The following is a 21,589-nucleotide window of genomic DNA, read 5'->3' on the forward strand; positions in this document are numbered from 1 at the left end:
TGTGCTTGACAACCGTTCCGACATTGACAGCAACTGGTGTTCAATAAATAAGTAAGAAAATAAGTAAATAATTGAATATATAGCTCTCGCTTTTTTATTAAATTAATTAATTTGCTTGTTTGTTTGTTTGTTTACTCATTCTTTGAAATGTTTCTATTTGTTATGGAGGTAATACTCATATCGTTGTTATATCAATGATAATGCTTAAATATACTTGAACTGCGGGAATTCACATTCCTAGGTGTATCCTGCATTGATACAAGCAAACCTGTATCTATGGCGACATAGTTAACGTATAAGATATGGTTGATGGCACCCATTAACAACTGGACAGGTATCACCGAGTTGTTATCTGATCATTGTAGGCAGAAAATATAATTGACCTAAACGTTGAAAAACATTTTAGAAATAAAACCAATTAAACATGCAAATGACGGACATAATTATGTAACATGGAGTGAATGCGATCAATAATAAAATTGATTCTTGTAAACAAAGACAGTGACTCTTGAGATGCAATTACCACAAACAGGGATGAATGGTTTCTCAATTATGCAAATTAGCTCATTCAAATAAGAACATTTGTTGGCAATATATCCCCTTACCCGCTACAAAGATTGTAATAGTGAACCTGTACTCAAAAATGTCAGCGGACAAATCATCAAAGTTAAATCTGTATTAGATGTCTGACCAGGCACTAAGTACGAGCCATTTGTCAATACTTGATTGTGTTCCATTCCACTATATATATATTGTAAAAATAACCCATTTTCCTCAAATGCGGAGAGAGATAATGTTTTGAGGGCTTTTGTTTAATATGGCCAAAACTACTGAACTTTGAGCAGATCTCAGAATTCACATTAGCAATATCATGTTCACGTGTTCTCAGAAACCATACACACATATTTACTTTGTATTGACTGTACGAATGCATAAATTACAGTACGCCAACTGACTACCCCTTTCTTATTCAAATGTAAAACATTCACTGAGAAATGAAATGAATATATAATTAAAATATTAAAATGAAATTCAAAATTTATGCTGATTATTTTTGGGAATACGCAATTTTTCAGCCAAATATCTTGCCAGAATGTCATCCGCGGAGCTATTATAATTATCTTTTAAATGTATTTTTATTTAACACAAGCTAATTATCTTGTATGCCTCTTGCAATTTTTTCGCTAATTCGCTTGAGTATTTCATTTTGTTTCACCTTTTGAACTTTCCGCGTTTTCTTATCAAAATTACAGATCAACTAGAAAATGTCACGATATCGCGCCTCGCCTGCGCAATTTTAGCGCCAAAAACAAATCTCTGTGGGAGTTCGATCGAATGCATATATATTAGTTATGTTTATTTCCTGTTCCACGAAATGTTCATTCCGCCGTCTTTGGTTATACAGAGTGATGCTAAATATATCCGCATAACAAATACATCCGGTTTATATAAAAGATAAACTCGCCGCTGAGAGTTTTACCTTGTTGAATACAAGCTTAGAATAATTTCACGAAAGGTTATTCCAGTCATAGAGAAGGTTAATGTGTCGTAAAGAGGAATAAAATATCCGTCGTAAACTACTAGTATCACCTTTAAGTTCGGGCCACATAAATTAATTTTTTTGTTTCATGTCTTCGGAAACTCGAATTGCATCCGTGGAAACACGTCGGCGTGTGCTTGCTTTCAATTTCCGAAAACCTGCTCATGTGAAACAGTGAACATAATAATCATTTGCTGTGGCCTGTGCCAAATAATAGTAACAATTGATCAGTTAATAATAAATATGCGGCTTTCAAAGGTTACAGGGTATTTCACATGTGTATACTAATATAAGCTAATAAATCACCATTTCCATTTCGACCACAAAAATCAACTTTTAAAATATTTTCTAAAAACGCATATACACTCAGAGATAACGTAATATATGAACAACAGAGAAGTGAGTCACCATGTACTATCGAACAATTACAAATTTAAAAAAAAACAAGACATTTACAAAATGACCACGCCTGAGCAGTTGCCAAGGAACTCTCCGTGATTCAATACTGGCAACGTGGCTGAATTGATAGCACATCCAGGCGGGCGGCCCGATTGCGACATTATCTGGTACCCCTATTCGCCCGATTTGGCACAGACGAACATCGCTAGGTCGGGGGATCCTCGTATCCTCTTGATTAGACTCGAAAGTGTGTTCCTTTTCACCCGAACATGATTTGGTCACCCGATTTGCATATGTGTACGTGACAAAAAATGAGTAAATCCTCATCAACCCGAATCCATATTTTACCGGAAGCAGGCGATAGTATACTTTTTACAGAACAAAAACAAAGAGACTGTTAATTTTCACGCATTTGTAATCGATCGTGTTAACGACCATTGCTATGGCCAATAAATCGATGTTCCAGACATTTGTTTATGATAATTGGCGACCCAGCACGTTAAAGGATTACATCATGCTGATTCGTGGGGTCACCATGCTTTGCGCATGCCCGAAATCCGTCCGTTGCCGACTTCCGCTAATCTTTTTTTGTCGACAGAGCACTTGGACATAGAACTTGATCAAAATTGGTATTAATAATTGATCAAAATAATTAAACAATAAAATTAGAATCCTTAGAAAAAGAAAAATACGACCCCCAATTTGAAGCCGGTGTTCGTGGCAACCACGACAAATGTGATGAGGGTGCACGTGACAGTCACGCCAAAGATGACGACGGTACGCGTGATAAAACGACGTACATGACCGACGATACACGTGACAGCCACGATAAACTGAAAGTTTGAAGCACACGACAATCACGACTCAAGATCGTTGACGCACGGGATTCTAAATTATAATAACGAAAATGACAAACTAATTATTCCCTTACATCGACTCATACGCCTACTACATCACAGCAAAGTAGGTACAATGTGTACATTTCTTGCGATTACCGCGTCATAATAGTGACCATATATTATACGCAAATTATCAGATTTGCATTACAAATCTCCATGACATACATTTCTCAATACTATGTTATAAATAAGCGAAAACAAATCCGGGTCAGTGGTCACGAAATGGCCACTATTTGTAAACCTATGATGGGAAGACCCCTACTCTACATTCACTTCCACAGTCTTGGTCTCTTGTCACATATTTTGAAATCCTATTATCCTGTATCGAGTGAAACCTTTCAAAAGTAACCATTTATGTCGGATCGTCATGGGAACGTGAAAATTGGGATTGAGAGTATTCAGTCAGGCGTTTTATACACAAACACAATCATGTTAAGGTGGATTGAATTTGCCATGGGTTGAAAATGTAGCGTTGCTTGGTCGCAATATATGGGTAGATACAACGAACAAAACACAAACAAATAACATGAACATTTGGATTACGGCATATATGCGTCACTAGTGTAGGCCCCTTCAGACTGACACATGTTATTGTCACTACTAAACGAAACTTTAAACGCTATTGTTTTCTATGTGAACAAAGACGTAATGTTCTTAAAATTATGAAAAATATTATTGCTTTTTCACTATATCTTTTAAAATACCATCTACAAAGCACCGCCTGTGTAAACCCCTGGGTAGATAGAACCTTTACCTTCACTTATTTACTGTATTTGTATTACTTTCTTATTTTATTTTTTTTTTGTAGTTATTAGACCTTTTAAATTAATTTTGTGGTTTATCTTTAGTTGCTTTATTTTTACCTTACTGTATCTACAGCAGATTACAGTTGCGTAATAAACTATTATTATTATATTATTATTATATTTAGTAGTCTGAAAAACCACGGTATGTCGAGTCTGCATTTGCCGAGTATATGCGAATCTGTCACGTACTCGCTCTTTCCGCTTCCACATAACGCTTACTCGTATCATTACATAATTACTCATTGTAAGACATTATACCTTCCACTTTGAAACCGTAACATGCTTTTATCATACACATTTTAAACAAACATACACATTTTAAACAAACATTTTTTTTTCAAAATAAAACACTAATTGTTTTACTGTAACATAAATGTTATATAATATTGTTTGACAAAACATATAATGGGTTATCGCAGTCTATAACATGCCACCAGAACTACTAAAATTTAGATTAAAACGTGGTAGGTATTAAAGATAAACAATAGATTGGGAGTCTAAACATAGACCCTCTACTGATCTAACTGAGGTCTGCCATGCAGCTAAACGTCACAGTATATATGTAGTCACTGATCTACCTAGCCGACCACCAAAAGTGATGAGATTGAGTGATTAGTCAATGACTGGTTGTCATGACATCACCTTATTCTGGACATTATATTGTTTTATGATGTTCCGACTTTATTTAATTCCGACTAGATTAAATACTTCACAAGAGAGGCAGTCATCAACACATCAATGTCATTCTACGGCATAAAGAGTTTGTACTCTTACATTGCCTTCCCAGCCTATTGCTACAAACACCCAACACGTGGTAGTGCACGTCTTTGGCAGAGTCTCGTCGTGGAGTCCCTTCGTTGCATTCAATTATGCTAAATATATGTTGAAATGTTGTTTAAAGTTGTGTAACTCTATTTGTAATGTGATCACTGAAACTGTTCAATTTGAAGCACACCAGAAAGGAAAAAAAATACAAATAGAAAGTGCCTAAGTATGAAACACATTTGAATTTCAAGTACTTCGAGAAACATCACATACAAATGTTTCATGAAGTGTTTATGTACAGGGTACAAAATGCCCGAAAACCAATTTGGCCACCAGTCGGCCATTTTAATCAAAATTTAAAACAAACTGTCTGTCGGCTGATATAGCTCAGATGCATAATGTAAAAGGAATACCAAAAAAATCAGTCTGGCCATTTTAAAGATAACAAGAATATTCACTATAATAAGAAAATTTGTCTATATTTAATGAATTAAATCAATCAGAAAGTGGTCCATCCAAGTTACCTATACATAAAATATTAAAACAATCGGGCAGGCGATTTTCAAAAAGATTTTTTTTAACCAAAAATGACACAAATATTCACAAAATCAGAGAATTGAAGGTATCATCAAAAATTTAACAAATTTACCATAGAAAACTATATATGTAATATAAACTTGAAGGCAATCATACTAGCCATTTTCAATGGTTACTAGTTATTTCTAAATATGATTTTTTCAACAGATACATGTCTGATCCACCTTACTGATCTGAAACTCCAGGAGCCTTTTTACGGGCATGCTTTTACTTAACCGAGGTATGGTTTTACTTAACCGACAAAAGACCTTTGGCACGGTCGACCATTCAATTTTATGTAGTAAATTGAAATTAATGAGAGTCAAGTCGATTAAGTGGTTCGAGTCATATCTATGTAATATAAAATAAATTTGAAGGTTAATGTATTGGTGTCAGAATTGTGAGATGTTACGTGGGGTGCCCTCTTCCCATTTTTATGTTAAACACAAAAATCTCCACGTCAGCGTAAATTGTAAAGCGTTACTAAATGCTGATGATACTAATGGACTAATGGTTTCTATTTCAACTATTCTAAAGCCAGACACTCGAACTGTCATAAATGACTCAGTGATAATCGATAGATACCATGTCTTGGCAACACGGAATCTATTGTATTTGGACCGAAAGTTAAAAAAGTCATGGATTTCAAAATAAGCTCAGAAAATCAAAATGTTCTAGCTAAAACCTCAGTTAAATATTTTGGTATGCATCTGGCCTGCTTTATGGGGAAATTGTTTAGCAAATATCAGGTGAAATCAATGTAAAATAATATTTTTTACATAGACAAGGGGTATCTCTAAATAAATTACTTCTGAAAATGTTATGGTCAGTCCTAATTGAACCTGATGTTGATTCTGGATGCGAGTAAGATGTGGGTTACAAAACTTCGTTAATTTATGGGTTTTTTTTATATGTCTAACGGCTGTATCCAACATAACTTCAAACTCAACTTAATAAAACAACTCATTTACATTCATACATCGATAGGGGAGCAATTCAAATCTGTATGACCACAAGATATAAGGCAGAGAACGACATTTTCTATACCCGAATTAAAAATGGAATAAATTACCACCCATAGTTTAACATATGAGTGATAAATTCCATATTAAACAGACAGCGGAGAAATAAATTTACTAGGTAATTTTCGATTTCATATTTGAAATGTGTCTTTAACAAATTATATTATCGTGTTTTTGTCAGGAATTGAATGCCTTGCGATTTTATTGTATTTTTGGTTTAGTATATTTGTTTTTTTTGGCTGGTGGTTGAGGTTGAGTGGATAGTGTCATACTGGAAATAAGTTGCTTTCGCGACTTTTGGGGCAATCTGATTAAAATAAGATCCTTGTGGGGATATGTTTATATTTCATTCATTTTATTAAAATTATTGTTTGTTTATTGTTTTATTTGTTAATATATTTGTTTTCATTCCTTTCTACGAGTTTTTTTTTTTTCGTTCACGAAATCCCCACTGGGGATGTATGTACGGCGGAATTACAAAAAACCACAAAATCAAAATCAAAGTAAAATAATGAAATAAAAAGGCATTAATAACAAAAGTAATAAAAAATAAAATAAAAATAAATGTATAGCCAAAATAATTAAAGCCCGTACACTACATCAGATTTTAATCAGATTGCTTTTGGGGCTATTCTAGTTTATATAGACATCGTTGGGGTCTATAATTTTGTGTTTCTAAGTTCTTTTCTTCTCGTCAGTATTTTCACACCGAATAGTCGATGTGATGATGTGGACTCGAGCGAAATTCGCGAAAATTTAAGTTATCTTCCGGAAAATTGAGGTAGAACGTTACACAAGAATGTCATTTTCGTTATTTTTTATATTGAATTAAACAATCTGGGTTTCCGTACCACGTTTTGTCTGTTTTAAGGCACGTTACCATTATTAAATTGAGACTGGCAGACACAAAGGAATATCCCTTGCTAATAGATTATGCAACCTTTGTGATCAAAATGAAGTAGAAGATGAGTATCACCTCATGATGTTATGTATAAGATATACCCCCGAAAGAAATGTCCTATTCGAAATGGCAAAAACCAAAATCCAAAACTTTAAATATTTGCCACCAAAGACACAATTCATAGCCTTGCTAAACAACAGTGGCCCAACACTCCCTGTAGCAAGGTATCTAAAGAAGTGTTTTGAAATAAGACAGCCACCCCAGTGACAACCTTCTTTCACAATTTAAGTTTTGCATTGTGTTTTCTATCTATTGTAGTATCATAATTGTATACTTGTTATTCTCTGTAATGTATTAGCTTAGTTTGTTTTATTTTATTTTATCTATTTACTTTTTTGTAACCTTTTATTCCTTCTTACACGTTTGTAACCATTGCCAATTCTTCCGGGGAATGTGTATGTGTTAATAAAATTATTATTATTATTACCATTATTTCACGGCAAAATAATATATCTCAGTGTCTCAAATTGTGCTCGGTGACATATAGCGAAATAAGATATATAAAGTCTTACAAGAAAATGTTTGATGTTTTTGTTAATGTGAAATGTGTTTTCTTTGTGGTCTAAAGTTCTAAGAATCTAAAAAGCTCAAATATGTTGGCTGATGTTAACACGATTAATTGTAAACCGATTTTGACATGGAAGAATATTGTCGCTTCTATACACGCCAAAATATGCACACATTTAAAAAAATGTTACTTTATACGGCAATTTATATAACCGGTTTTTCAATCTTAATTTCGTTTTCACTACGGATTATCCACCTCTCCTCTTTCTACAGACTCATTCAGTTAGGATGTGATGACTCCAATGAGTGTTCGGTATGATTCGGCATGATTCGGTCGACCTTCGGCACAGCCCGACGTGAGCGGAAACTTAACCAGGATCCCACCACGGGAGTCGCGTTGAGTTCCGGCAATCGCCCACAACCGCTTTGATGATTGAACTTAAATTTGGTTTGCATTTACTCGATGAAATAAAGTGCTGAGTCATACATATACAAGGGGTTTTCTCCTAAACTCCAAATCAGCGTAAAGAGTTGGGAAAACCGCATAAAACCGTGGTGTGGGTGGAAAGTTAATATCTCCGGAAGTTGTAATGAGCGAATAGAATAGACATATTAACGATGGACACGTGAATGTCACGCTCAACAATTGAGTTTTAATCCAATACAATACAAGTTGCTTCTAGCTGTGCCACTGGTAGTTAGTGGTGACAAGGTCGCCTTGATACAGTTACTGGAGTATTTACCGCATCACTGAACACATATCTATCGAGACACATGCGCAATGGATCCCACAAAGCTACCACACCGACAAAAAAGTGAATGTGGTATATAATAGCTGGTAGAGCTAAAAAAAATCTAATTTTAGCTCCACGGTTTACACGACAGATGACAAACTGTCAACTATTTAGAAATAGTAAAAGTAAGTAAATAAAATACTGGAATTCTTTGCACTCGAAGCACAAATCAAGTCAACAGCGGAGTAGTATGGCCTGTGAGAGGTGAAATTACCACAAAAACGCAATATTTTGCGAATAAAAAAGACATATTGAAATTGTGAGCGTTTGAATCCAACCACGCCTGACAGAAGTCATGCTTTCATCCAGACACTTACGTCGATTAACATTAAAAACTGCAATATAATTTTTTTTTAGAATTTAATTTTATTACACCGTAATGAAAACTTATATTTCAAACAGGAACGTAATACAATTACAGTGAACAAGCAACAGCAAGTACGAAAACATCAAGAAAAAAAGTTTTAAAAGTCGATATTTTGATATCAAAATAGTAAAAGAGAACTTACACATAACGTAGTTTCCAGTAACGAGTGAAAACAGTAATAGTTCATTCACTTCCCTCCAATTGTGATAATAAACATGTGCGTGCTCCACTGGATTTAGGCACATGTGAATAAACGTGACGGATCTGGTGATCAATTTGGATTGCTGTGTTTTCATTGTACAAATCTAAAACGGTTTCACGCGAATGACTGAGACGTCGAGAAGTTGAGCCCTGTTGTTCTGTTTCACAATAAGAATTACAGCGTGTGCTAACCACAGCACGTGTTAAGCACATGCTTCTCTGTGTGCGTGATCCGTGGCTGGAATCATCGAAGGTAGTGATCCGTGGCTGGAAACATGAAACGTAGTAGACGTTGTTAATGACAAACTGGTTCACCTTTTTAGTACGTCCTGTAACGCTGCGTTAAATATCCCTATGGTGTCTCACATTTAAAATAGTATAATCGGAAACATGTCGCGTAATTGTGTACTGTAATATATATAGCAGCTATGGTATTCGAACATCACCGAGCAGTTTTACCCGTGGTTTTGGATGTGATTAAGTGTTCGGCTTCTTATCACCGAACCACAGGATTCTCTGTTCCACGCTCGAAAATGAACTACATAAATAATATTCGAAGTGAACATTTTTCATTAGTTGAGATGCACACCAGACTCTTCAGTTGTTTCCTGTATATATCCCTTCTATTTGAATTTATAGGACGAATCTTTTTCTGGTGTTACCACTGTGTGCTAGCGAATTTTCAATATCGAACGTTGCGTACTTCCTAGGTTAGTCCTGTCTAGAGATACACGGTGCAATGTGTCAGTATAACTCACGAACGCTGCGGCGTAACTTCCAGATTTGATTTCCGGCCAAGTTATTAACGAATGAAAGAGCTTTTGCCTATGTTTTGCCGATAATACAACTTCTATGATAAAAAATAATTATACGACATGGTTGACCTTTGACTATTCATCGTACGACACGACATCCATTGTGATCAACAATTTCATGACCGTATTAGAACAGAATTCTTATCTATGTGGGTTTGCATTATCACCCATACGTCTCATCAAGAAATGAAAACAATTCAAACTAGTTTTTTTTCATTTTATTTATCTTTCCATGAAATTTAAAGCTTCAATTTATTACCTTTATCAGTGTATATAACTCACTATTAATAATAATTAAATAACATTTTATTTTCTCTTTGGGCCAACGCCAATGTATTTCGAATTAAAATTAACAGCCGAAATCCCGCAATGGTATATATACAATGACTTTATCCCATCACAATAGATTTGCATGCAGTCTCTTGTTTTTTGGTGTGTTTTTTTTTTCAATAAAATAAAGTAATACTTGAGTGTATAAAAGCTGGAAGCCGGGTTACCGCGGGTTTTGCGGTCTACCGGGCTTTCGTTATAACCCGACTTCCGGCATTAATTTTATATACTCAAATAATATTGTATTTCATTGAAAAACAAACAAGAGACTCATATGCAAGTCTGCCATCATAGCAACAACCCAACACAATGGCGATATGAGAAGGATAACTCCGAGTCTACCATGCTAGGATATCATGGCTATATCTCACAGTGGGAAGATCCAATACACTCCGGCGAATTACCCAGTCATGTACGATTCAGGGAGTATATAAGACGAAACCAACGTCACTGCAATAAAAAAATTACAAAATTCAAGCGAACGATTTATTCAACATTAACGACATTCAAGTACGGTTTATTTGTTTACCCCGATGTGCAGTAGTACAGTGATTAAAAATCAAATGAATGGAGACTAGTGCTTTTCAACAAGAAGAATGTGTTACAAGTTCAATGTCGTGTCGCACAACTTGTGCTTTCCGAGCTATTCTAAACTGTCAAAATGCACGTTGTCCTTGAGTGCCAGTTGTACTTGTGTGAACTTGGGTCACGGAAAATAAAACATCCTGGTGCTAAAATTAGCAACTCTTCGATAATAGTAAACTGATTATTAATTTATAGCTATGTTTTTCCCGTCTCTGTCTCGAGAGTGTTAGTATGTTTGTAACCTATCTGTTTATTATCATTATGTATGACGTCTTAAACGGATGTACTATCAGTTATTATCGGAAGTCGAATTCGTGTATATTTATCAATGTGTGAATTTATCTGGAGTATTTGGTGGTTATTTGTGTCCTTTTATCTTATTATTACTTGCTAACATTATTTGTTTATCGTACTTGATTCGAGCCCCCCCCCCCCGGTGTATGTGGATGACTGGCCCTGTATATCATGAGTTCTTCTTTTTTTTTGGTTAACCTCGGACGCCGAATCTTACGATCCCGATATAAGAGAAAAATATCATTGGTGACTGACTGAAATTGACTTGACTTGACTACCACATGAATAAGTAAATTCTGATATCCAATATCTCCCATGCCCTAAATGGTACGTTTACTGTCGTGAATGGAGACTCGCGTGTCAATTGCATTCCTCAATCTTTTATCTCAGGAGCAACCGTCGGTACGGCCACAACAAAGTAGCCAGACGGCACACCTACAAATTTATTCCGATTTAAATTATTTCTAATCTGAGCGTGTGTATTTTGAAAAGAAAAACCCACCCATAGTTCCCATATTGAGTTGGGAATGCCACACCTCCAGAGAAGATCGTATCGTAGCGATCGACAGCCGCACCTATCTCTAGTATCCCGCCAAGAACCGTGCATTCCGCAGAGACACGTAGACCCGAAATTATTGCGAAATCAGTACAAGCCAGTGGGAAGCACGATCGTAAACATATAAACTAGGGCTAAGTCAGGAAAAGTGAGTTAAAAAGTACATTTAGATATTTAGATATTGTTTAATTTCTAATTATTTGTAGTGTCTGAAAATACACAGATAATTTCAAATGAAAGTAGCACATTTTTTTCGGCCACGAAGAAACAAATATCGACGAACAGACGTACATTTTCTGCTGAACTTGAAGCTGTTAATATACTCTTGGTTGATCCATAAAAGCAGCTGAGTAAAGGATTGATCATGAACAAAAATGTAATTGTTGGGAAGATGGGAAAATTGAAATCAAATTTGCTTTCCAGAGAAAAAACAAACTGAATTACAGCAATTTCATTCTCGAAAAACATAATTCACAAGATTGAGTGAAAGGAAAAATAATTTACACAGTTTGTTCTGTTTTAGCGAAGATAATATACAGTCAGCGAGACATCATTCTAATCGATCTGAGGCAATGTGTTTATAACAGACTCAGGCAAACTAAGAATTTTTGTTTGCATTATCTTACAACGATAAGACGAATAGTTTAATGGCAGTTCTGTGACGGTTATCGAAGTCACCTTTCACGTGCCAGCAATACAATAGCTTTGTGGGTAGTTTTGTTTCTCATTGATGTGGTCGTTGCCGCATGGTGTGCGGAACCAACCGGAAGAAGTCAGTGTTTATTGTTTGTTTTGTCCACGGTTGTAATGAAGCAAGTAAAAACATCCATGGACGCGTACGATACTGTCTATAACGGAAATAGCATCAGAATCTTGGGGATAACCCTCCATACCTTACTTGACCCCAGGGTCTGTATAATCACTTGGTCTGTAGATTCGTGGTATATTTATATAAATATTGTGAAAGATTCCATCGAGGATTTAGTATTAATTGAGCCCAAGTTTGCCATTTAATGACATCGTTAGTTTTATCAACACAGTTTTGGTAATATTAACCTGCTAAATTAATTCTTGTTGAAAGCCGCACAGTCGTCACACAGTCCGAATTCGAATGTTATATAAACAAACAATTTATGTCACACCGGTGGCATGGGACTCATGCCAAACATGGACGGAACGACTTCGACTATTTTTAATGAGTCTATAAACTTGTTGACAGATGTATAATTGACAGACACACACTTTTCTAAAAACAAAATATCACACGAAATAAATCAATCAATCAAATAAATCAAATCAAACAACCAAGCACGCCACATACTAAGCTGTAACACGAATGTCATTTCTCAAACTAGTGGTCAGACCAGACCTTAGTAATCATATTAGAATGTGATAATTTTCTACAAAACAAAACATCATTATCGTGAGAAGTTCATGTATAGACATGCTTTTCTTTCATATTATCTTAAATCATAGATTCCATAGAATGCTTAATATGTGACGTCATCGCACGTGCCAATCGCATGTTTTCATTAGTTAAAATTCCTTTACCGCGTACTTCCTTGTGTTTTGTTTCTATAAATACACCACCTGTATTGAAATAATTGTGAGTTCATTACGGATGTATCAGACTCACTGAAATCATACTGGATGATACTGAAAAGCCAGGAAAGCGTTTCACGAACTCTTTTGTCGCTGATATGCCTGGAATTTTCTTATCGAAGTTTTAAAAATATTCTTAGTCGGTGGGTTTCCGGCTGGGCGGAAAACTTCACTCACAAATACTAAGAGCACTATGATTTGTATTGTTTACACAACAATGGCATAAGTGGCTTAGTAAACAATACTTAGTGATCCAATGTAAACGTAAGAATGATCATATTGACGGAAGTCTCTAACAAAACATTTCGAAAATAATGTATAGAAAACACACATAGATATAAGATCATTCTGTTTGGTTATTTTTGTGGGGTTTAATAATGTAATATTATTATGATTACGTATATTATTTATAAGACAAACTTTAAAACCCCACTTGTATTAGTAGAAAAACTGTTTACGAAAAAACGCTAAATGACAATTACCATATGCCATAGTACTATCGATACAACAAACTCATTTCCTTCATTTTCTTAATCTTTGATAGTATATAATTCCAATTGGACGAAAAACTAATATTGGAATATGTTCAAATGGCCTCATTGTGCGCTTTGAATGGCCGGTTGTCATCGGAATGTAGAAATATTTATACAAATACAGAGAATGGGTTTGTTTTGTCGATATTCGTATAAATTCGAAAGACATTCAGAACGAGGGGATATTTCTCACGCCATCAGAAATGGGGTGCTCATCTCAGTACACAGTGTACGGGAAAGTCGCCGGAGATCGTCTGGATCAGTAAATATTTACATTCGAAATCCCGACACTAATATCCGACTTCAGATTACCGATGCGTGTATGGTTGGGATTATCCGTGCTATGAAAAGGAACATATCATTTATCGGAAGTTGATTTTGTCGGCACGTATTGTGTCGTCAAAGTTAAATTGAATGGGCATGCCCCAAAGTGTCGGAAACCACAAGAGAAGGACACTGAGCCAGGCCACGTGAGAAAGAACGCGTGATTATTTGCACACCAGCGGCCAGGCCGGCAGGAACCAAGGTTATGCTATCGATGAATCTGCGGTCGGTGTCGGACATACCTCCTCTTTCTTATGACAAAGATGATTTTTGATAATAAATTGTCGTGATGAAAAACTGAAAGTTTTCACTTCCATGATCTGTAGATTTATTTAAACTTGCTACTCGACTGTCTCCGAGACGGGAAGTTTTCTTCCTACTTTCCTTGTAACTGTGTCAGAAATCAGAAATCAGTGAACTCAGATATTTGTTTCATGCCTAGACGTTAAAACTAACCAGCACACACGCGCCAACTTCATATTTAAATGCCAAAGCAGTTGTTTGCCAATTTCTTCAATATCCTTCACCCATTTGACACGTTGTGAGATGTATACCATTGGAATATCAATGAGTATAATGACGAATACTGCAAAGTGGCAATATGACAAAACTACACTACATTGCAATACTGCCAATGAAAATCGGAAATAATTAACAACGCATCCATTACTGCTGTCGATTCCAGGTAGCGACGGTGAAATAAAATCTATTTCGCTCAACCAGTGACGTCACATTACATTTTATTTCAAATACCAAGTATTACTAATAGTCCCCTGGTTACGAAAAACATTTGTTATTGTATAATAATAACGGCGAAGTCTTCGGCCTTCACAGCTCACTCTCATGGATCGGCAAGGTTTACATAGTTGTTTGTTATATGTTTACTCATTTGAAACTCAAGTTCAAAATATGAGTAGAAATTATGGAAGCAGTGTAGTAGACTAGGCGATTCTTGCGTCGTGTAGAACATCCTACGCCCGGATCTTATTTATACACCCAACAACGAGAAACGAATAATAACTCGTATAATTACCGGGTCTTACCCGCCAATTGTCTGCCTGGGTATCTACTTCATAACTTCATAGGTGGGCTTTTTATTGATAGGAGGAAATTCGCATTATTTATGCTCTGGTCAACCTTGTCTGTGCTACCTGTAGTTAGTCATACGTCTCAATGTATGAATTTTCAGCGTCGAAATACATTTCTATCGCAATTTTGTTCTCAGCATCACATGTGATTGTGTGGTTGTTTGCTTTGGGCAATAATATGTGCACGCAAAGAGTACCATAATATGTATTATGGTACTTGTTCTATATACTAAGCGGTATACATTTCAAAGCGTGCGGGCTGGAGTAATTTCTGTAAATGTTGTATTCACATATTGCATGATTTGTTTCCCGTTCTCATCCAGGCCCACAGTTTTAAGACAGGTAGTCCTAACTGGTATAACTCTGTCTGTAACTCTGTCTGTAACGTAAATTACAGTAAAATAAACAAAACAATAATGTATTTCGAATACGCATTATGTTACACTGATTTATACTAAACTGGCAAGACTGTCATATAATATGGTAGTGGAACACGGAGTCAGGGTTTTCGCGTCAAATGTGGTTTTATAGAAAAATAGGTCTTGGCAGCGCCGTTAAATTTGAGACAGAATATGGTTACGCGTGCCACTACGGATCGGTTTTCAAACTGACGGTGACCTCTGGCCAATGATAAAAAGTACTGACAGTCGTCAACAGCTATTGTGTCGTCACAATAGAAAAAAATAGTGTGGGAATCTCAAAACTTCCGTTCGCCTTTTGCGGATTTGTTGTTATTTCTAATATTTTACAACTATGTTAATGAGCTCTGTTCTTCCGTTACTCAACGATTAAAGGGTGGAGCGGTATCGATTCAGACACGGGAGGTCCGGACGCCGTGTTCCGCACAGACAGCATGAGAGGATCGGTCAGGTAGACCACCATGGATGACAATCACATGCAATATCCATATTAAGTAAGTAGAACGATATAACAGACCCCGCAGTTCTGGCATGACGAAGCGGATTACACAGCAGGGAGTGACCTGATTCAGGCCGCCCGCCGGAAGTGCTATGATATTAAGTTGCCGGCGAAGATACACAACGTGGCGCCATTAAAACCAATATCGTAGAGAGAAGATGTCGCCGTGACCTTCGTGTAGTCTACGTGGCGACCGCCACGTAAGCCGAGGTCCTCGTTATGTCCCGACTCACTTCCGAGAAGATGTATTATATGCCAGCATTTAGGACGCACAGCCTAGTAATTACGTCACGCAACCAGTGGCAAGTGAAACCAGATCTCACCAATGGAATCGCCCCCGCTGACGTCAATGTGGATTCGTTGAATAGGTTTATTTGCATTCGATGACTCATGGGAGAGTATAAATGGAGCGGAGAAACCACTCTCAGTTAGTTGCGAAACATCTAAGCTACTGTATAGTTACGTTTTATAGACGTCTGAAACTAGCACGCAAGCATGGTACTTAACGTAGTCTTCATGGGGGTTGTATTCGCTGTATGCTTCGCCATCTATTATTACATCGCTAAAACTTCCGATAAATGCATGTGCCCAGACAGACTGGATGGAAAAACAGTCATCATCACTGGTAAGTTTGCTTCTTATTTTTTTTTTTAATATTGGTTTTGTAATTATATTGCGCTCATACATTATTCTGGTACATGTGCGACTGATTGGGGCAGTAGTCTGCCAACGTTAATGCCACAACGAACTTGTTGGAAGATTCGCAAACATCATCAAGGGTGGACGTTAAGGTTTCTCCTAAGCACAGAGCTCGCAAAATTTTACAAGAAAGAACAGAGAATGCGTGTACTCCATACTTGAAAATGAAAAGCATTCGATTGAATTAATTTTTGTTCAAAAATTATGTGAGTTCTTGCAAGTTGAACCTGTCGTATTTTTTTTTTTAATATTGGTTTTGTAATTATATTGCGCTCATACATTATTCTGGTACATGTGCGACCGATTGGGGCAGTAGTCTGCCAACGTTAATGCCACAACGAACTTGTTGGAAGATTCGCAAACATCATCAAGGGTGGACGTTAAGGTTTCTCCTAAGCACAGAGCTCGAAACATTTTACAAGAAAGAACAGGGAATGCGTGTACTCCATACTTGAAAATGAAAAGCATTCGATTGATTTAATTTTGGTTCAAAAATTATGTGAGTTCTTGCAAGTTGAACCTGTCGTATAAACCCACTGTCCTAGAAACTGACCAGGCACTTGGACGCAAAACAATGCCGTGTTTTTCAGTTCTTTTATCTTTTGCGTAGCCCGGATAAATTGTGCAGAGAACAATCGTTTTATGGGGTCCTCAAGGCTGTTTTTTTCTTTCTTAAAACTTCACACAAGACTTAAGATCACTTTGAAGTGAAAAGTCCTTGCGATCACCAAATTTGGCGATGTTTTATAATATAACAATGCAAGACTCGCATTGATTCTTCGCAAATTGTTTCTTTTAAAAAGGGGGTCGATAACTTATAAATTGCGAATGCTCGTCACAATAAAAATCCAGGGGCCTGAATAAAATAATCAAGGATTTCCAATCAAGGATATTTTGGAAGCCTAAACAAGATAAACAACACGTCCTTGAATTGTTCTCTTAACAATGAGCACTTTTTTTTGAAAGACAATGATCTGTTCGTGAATTGATAAAAGGAAATAGAAAACTATGTCTTGCCAACTTGAATCAAATGCACATTTTAAGAATTTGCTCCCTAAAATTGCACTTTGTGATAAGTAACGAAAAGACGAAACAATTTCTAAACGCCCAGGTATTTGGCTTCAGAATAGAATGCAATGTTTAACGAGGCAGCTCACCACAAGCCACCGATTAATTTGATGAGTTTGCACCTGCACATCCAAAAGAGAAACTTTGGAGTTTGAATCAACACGATTGTACTATGCAAACAATAATTATTCCAATTTTTCGAATATTTTGAGTAATTTGTATTCCTGATCAAAATGGTATTCATTGGTTGCAATTTGGAGCCACGTGTTATGCTCAATCTCTTTTCCTCTAAAAGGGTGGAATATTTTGTCTGGAGGTTCTTTTTCTGAAAGGATGTTTTCTAGTTTATCTTCTTTTGGCCTGCGAGTAATTACGATGCATTGATTCCGGTGGTCACTGAGCGAGGATATCCCTGAGAATACAGAACACCAAAGGGGCGTGTCTACTTACAACTAAGGCAACAAAAAGAAACCTGTTCATCTGTGAACATCTTATTATACAAATGAGTTCGATGACGTCAATCGTGACTCCCGTGCGTCACTTATCCCAGAAGGATTGCTTACCCGAAGGGGACAATTTCAGTGGAGCGGCAAGCCAGCTGTTTTTTCTCTATAGCCGACCAGCGTCCTATTTAACCAATCAAAAAAACAGTATACTTCCGTTGGTTGCGTGACAATACTTCAGAAAATAAGCCTGGACCCCTTGAAAACAAGTCTGAGACAGTGTTTTGTCTAAATTCGAATACCGGTTTACGAATTGGTTCTCGCGTCGTATGATCTTTACGAGATAATACAGACTATCAAACCCACACACAAGAGAAGTAAAATATGCGAGCATTTCTAGCACCTAAGTATAAACTTTGGGCTGGTCATTAGATTTTATCATTTCATCATTTATGAGCGTAATATTTATTTATTGACAGGAGTTAGTAAAACATGGTTAACATTTTTGATGGTTTTGAACAGCGATACAGGGAATAGAACATGTTGGATGTTGAATGAATGACTACTAATATAAAGCCGTTATTTCCCATGAATAGTGCCAAACGTCGTGTTAAGGCAGACGGACCTTTGTACAGCTCGACAATGATGGCAATGGGACGTAAAAATAACACAATTTCAAATCAGCGTGAAGTTTACTTATCTGTTTACTCATTTTGTTCGCTTCTGTAGGTGGTAATTCGGGAATTGGGAAACAGACTGCACTGGAATTAGCAAAACGTGGCGCTAGAGTGATCCTAGCGTGCCGTAACAAAGATAAAGGGACCATGGCAGCCAATGAAATTACTGCTATCACAGACAATGAAGATGTCCTCTGCATGCATTGCGATCTAGCCAGTTTGCAGAGCGTTCGAATGTTTGCTCAAGAATTCTGTAACACTGAAGATCGACTGGATATCATAATTAACAACGCCGGTAAGCAGACGAAACAGTTCTTTTAAACGGATTCGTCGATTTTCATGCACAATGTATTCAAACTTTCACATTGTTCTCGTGTTTTAATCATTCGATTATCCGACATTACGTTACAGGTCTGTTAAAAGAGCATGAGCTGACAGAAGACGGCTACGATATCGTCTTCAGCAGCAACCACCTTGGTCACTTTCTACTCACCAACCTGTTGATGGACAAATTGAGGGAAAACGGCGGGGGCCGTGTTATCAACATCGCGTCAGACATGTACATGTTTGGAAAAATCAACTTAGAAAATCTCAACCACAATTCCGACAGAACTCAAGCCTACAGCAACACAAAGCTATGCAACGTCCTATTCACTCACCATTTGTCAAAAATAACGAAGGGGACCGGCGTCTCGACATTCTCATTGCATCCCGGTAAGCAGGCGACTTCATTTTGCCGCCAAAATTACATTCAGATAATATAACATGCTTTGTAAAATTGTTTACTTTGTACGAAGTCACCATCATATCTCACGTACCTGTTTTGGTCTTTTTTTTATTTCATAGGCATGATTAACTCAGATATGAAGCGGAATTGGTACGGTTGGTTGCGAGCCATCGAACCCATGGTCTCAATTCTGTTCATGAAACCGGTCGAACATAGTATTCACACTCCCGTACATTGTTGCGTTGCTCCAAATTTAGAACAATACTCAGGCAGTTACTTCAAAGGATGTACACCAAGATGGGTTCTTCCGTTTGCCAGGGACGACGTGGTTGCCAAGGGATTGTGGGAGAAAAGTGAGAGAATGGTTGGACTCGCGAGAAGGAAGTCTTACGTTGAAAATGTCAGGGCAGTCCGCGAATCTTCTTCGAGGCAAAGGAGCTTCGGTATGATGTAAAGCGGTACGCTTGGGATCACTTCTGATCTACACGAGCATTAAAGTGACATTTTTATGAGAACCGGGATGAAAATGTTTTACAGTCAATTAATCAAATTATTGTATTTATTATCAAATCTGCAGGTTTGCCAAAAATGGCACATTTTCTGAAATATTATTCACTTTTTTTAAAAGAGGACTTATTGAATTCCATCATATACAATAGTCGGACAGAGTGACAGGCAGACGGTTAGATAACCGACAGACAGCAAACATGCAGGTAGAACAACTCTCTTGAAGTGGATAATCAGAAGAAGGCAATCGTCATCTGCGCATGAGGAAGACCGCCATGTGTCGTTATTTAAACAAAGCGTCTGTCTTTGCAATTTTAGCGTGAGTTGATTTCGTCGCTTAGACGTCAATAATTTCTGCGCGTGCGCAGATGACGACCTCCCCTGCTTTAGACAAGTAGAGTACAGGTGTTCGGTTGGGTTATTTGGAAAAAGAAAACAATTTCCCATAACATGTGAACAAAACAAAGTACTTATAAGAACTTTACATTCCATTGTATTGCAACATAGATGTAACTTGCTTGAATGCAAGAACTTGTCGGGTAAAGAATACGCCCGGCAAGACACAATGCAGCATTGTTTCATTGAGTAACTGCACAGTTTATTATACATTCCACGCAGTTTAAAAATGAAAAAAAAGTATTTTTAATTGAACTTCAAACATTCCAACATTTTGAGATCGATTTATGATCCAGAATGGTATTGCGTTATAATTTATATAAGTTAAAAATTGATATTCCAACAATTTCTGGCCAAATTGTAGTAGTTGTTTATATTGCTTGAAATGTGCGCATGCGTACAGTGAATTTTGCTCATATACCAGATGAGTTACTTTTGAGTTCGGGGTGTGGACGCCCCTAGTAATTTACTGCAAACTACAGTCGCTGGACGCGAAATAATGACAGCAAGTTTGTTATATATATGCAAGAAATGAGAAAAATGTGATACACACTGAAATGTTGACCAATTAGGATGGACTACAAGACCGTTCACTTTGATTGACTCAGAAATCTATTTTTGTATATATTATATATTTCTATATCATATAATTATATTTTTCAAGTATTTTAATAAAGAACAAACATTAAATGTGTATATATGTGTGTATTTGTATTTATTCTGTGACCCTCATATCACGTGGCACTGTATTGCGAGAATGTCGACAATATAAAGACTACTGAACCGATGCCTCTTTCTCAAGTTATAAAACCCCGAAATGAAAAAAAGTCAGTGGTTATTTGTCTAACTGACATCATTTCCCGTCTACAAGTGTTGTGTTTTTTCACTGCATCCAAACACTCGTGGCCCCTGCAAATTGGCAGTGGTTTACGTGGAAGATGCCCACTACGCCATGCGTTCGTCATAACCCGGATGTTAATATGTTACCGCCAAAGACAACCTTTGTCTCCTTTCACAAAATAAGCCTGCACTATTTTGTTCCATAATTTTGATCGAGGCCAAATGGACAACCTGCCTGACTACCAAACATGTTGTGGCAATGGATCATGTATGGACCAGACAGACTTATCGTCAGATCACTGCACATGTGCAGCGGAGACTGGCCTGACTACCAAACATGCTACGACAAC

General features: G+C 36.9%; 1 protein-coding gene across 1 annotated transcript; it reads left to right on the forward strand.

Moving 5' to 3' along the window:
• Positions 1 to 16,312: 16,312 nt before the first annotated feature.
• On the forward strand, positions 16,313 to 20,420 carry LOC100376595 (retinol dehydrogenase 11-like). Its single transcript, XM_002739856.3, has 4 exons — positions 16,313 to 16,507; positions 18,822 to 19,064; positions 19,181 to 19,483; positions 19,616 to 20,420. The coding sequence occupies exons 1-4, from the start codon at positions 16,378 to 16,380 to the stop codon at positions 19,948 to 19,950; spliced, it is 1,011 nt and encodes a 336-aa protein (XP_002739902.1). The 5' UTR covers positions 16,313 to 16,377; the 3' UTR covers positions 19,951 to 20,420.
• The last annotated feature ends 1,169 nt before the right edge of the window (positions 20,421 to 21,589 follow it).

The sequence above is a fragment of the Saccoglossus kowalevskii genome, chromosome 16, assembly GCF_978046115.1.
Source record: "Saccoglossus kowalevskii chromosome 16, keSacKowa6.1, whole genome shotgun sequence".
NCBI classification, from domain to species: Eukaryota; Metazoa; Hemichordata; class Enteropneusta; family Harrimaniidae; genus Saccoglossus; species Saccoglossus kowalevskii.

Coding starts and splice junctions, on each gene's coding strand:
- LOC100376595 (XM_002739856.3), top strand. CDS start 16,378: ATGGTACTTAACGTAGTCTTCATGGGGGTTGTATTCGCTGTATGCTTC. Junction 16,508..18,821: donor AAAAACAGTCATCATCACTG/GTAAGTTTGCTT, acceptor TCGCTTCTGTAG/GTGGTAATTCGGGAATTGGG. Junction 19,484..19,615: donor GACATTCTCATTGCATCCCG/GTAAGCAGGCGA, acceptor TTTATTTCATAG/GCATGATTAACTCAGATATG.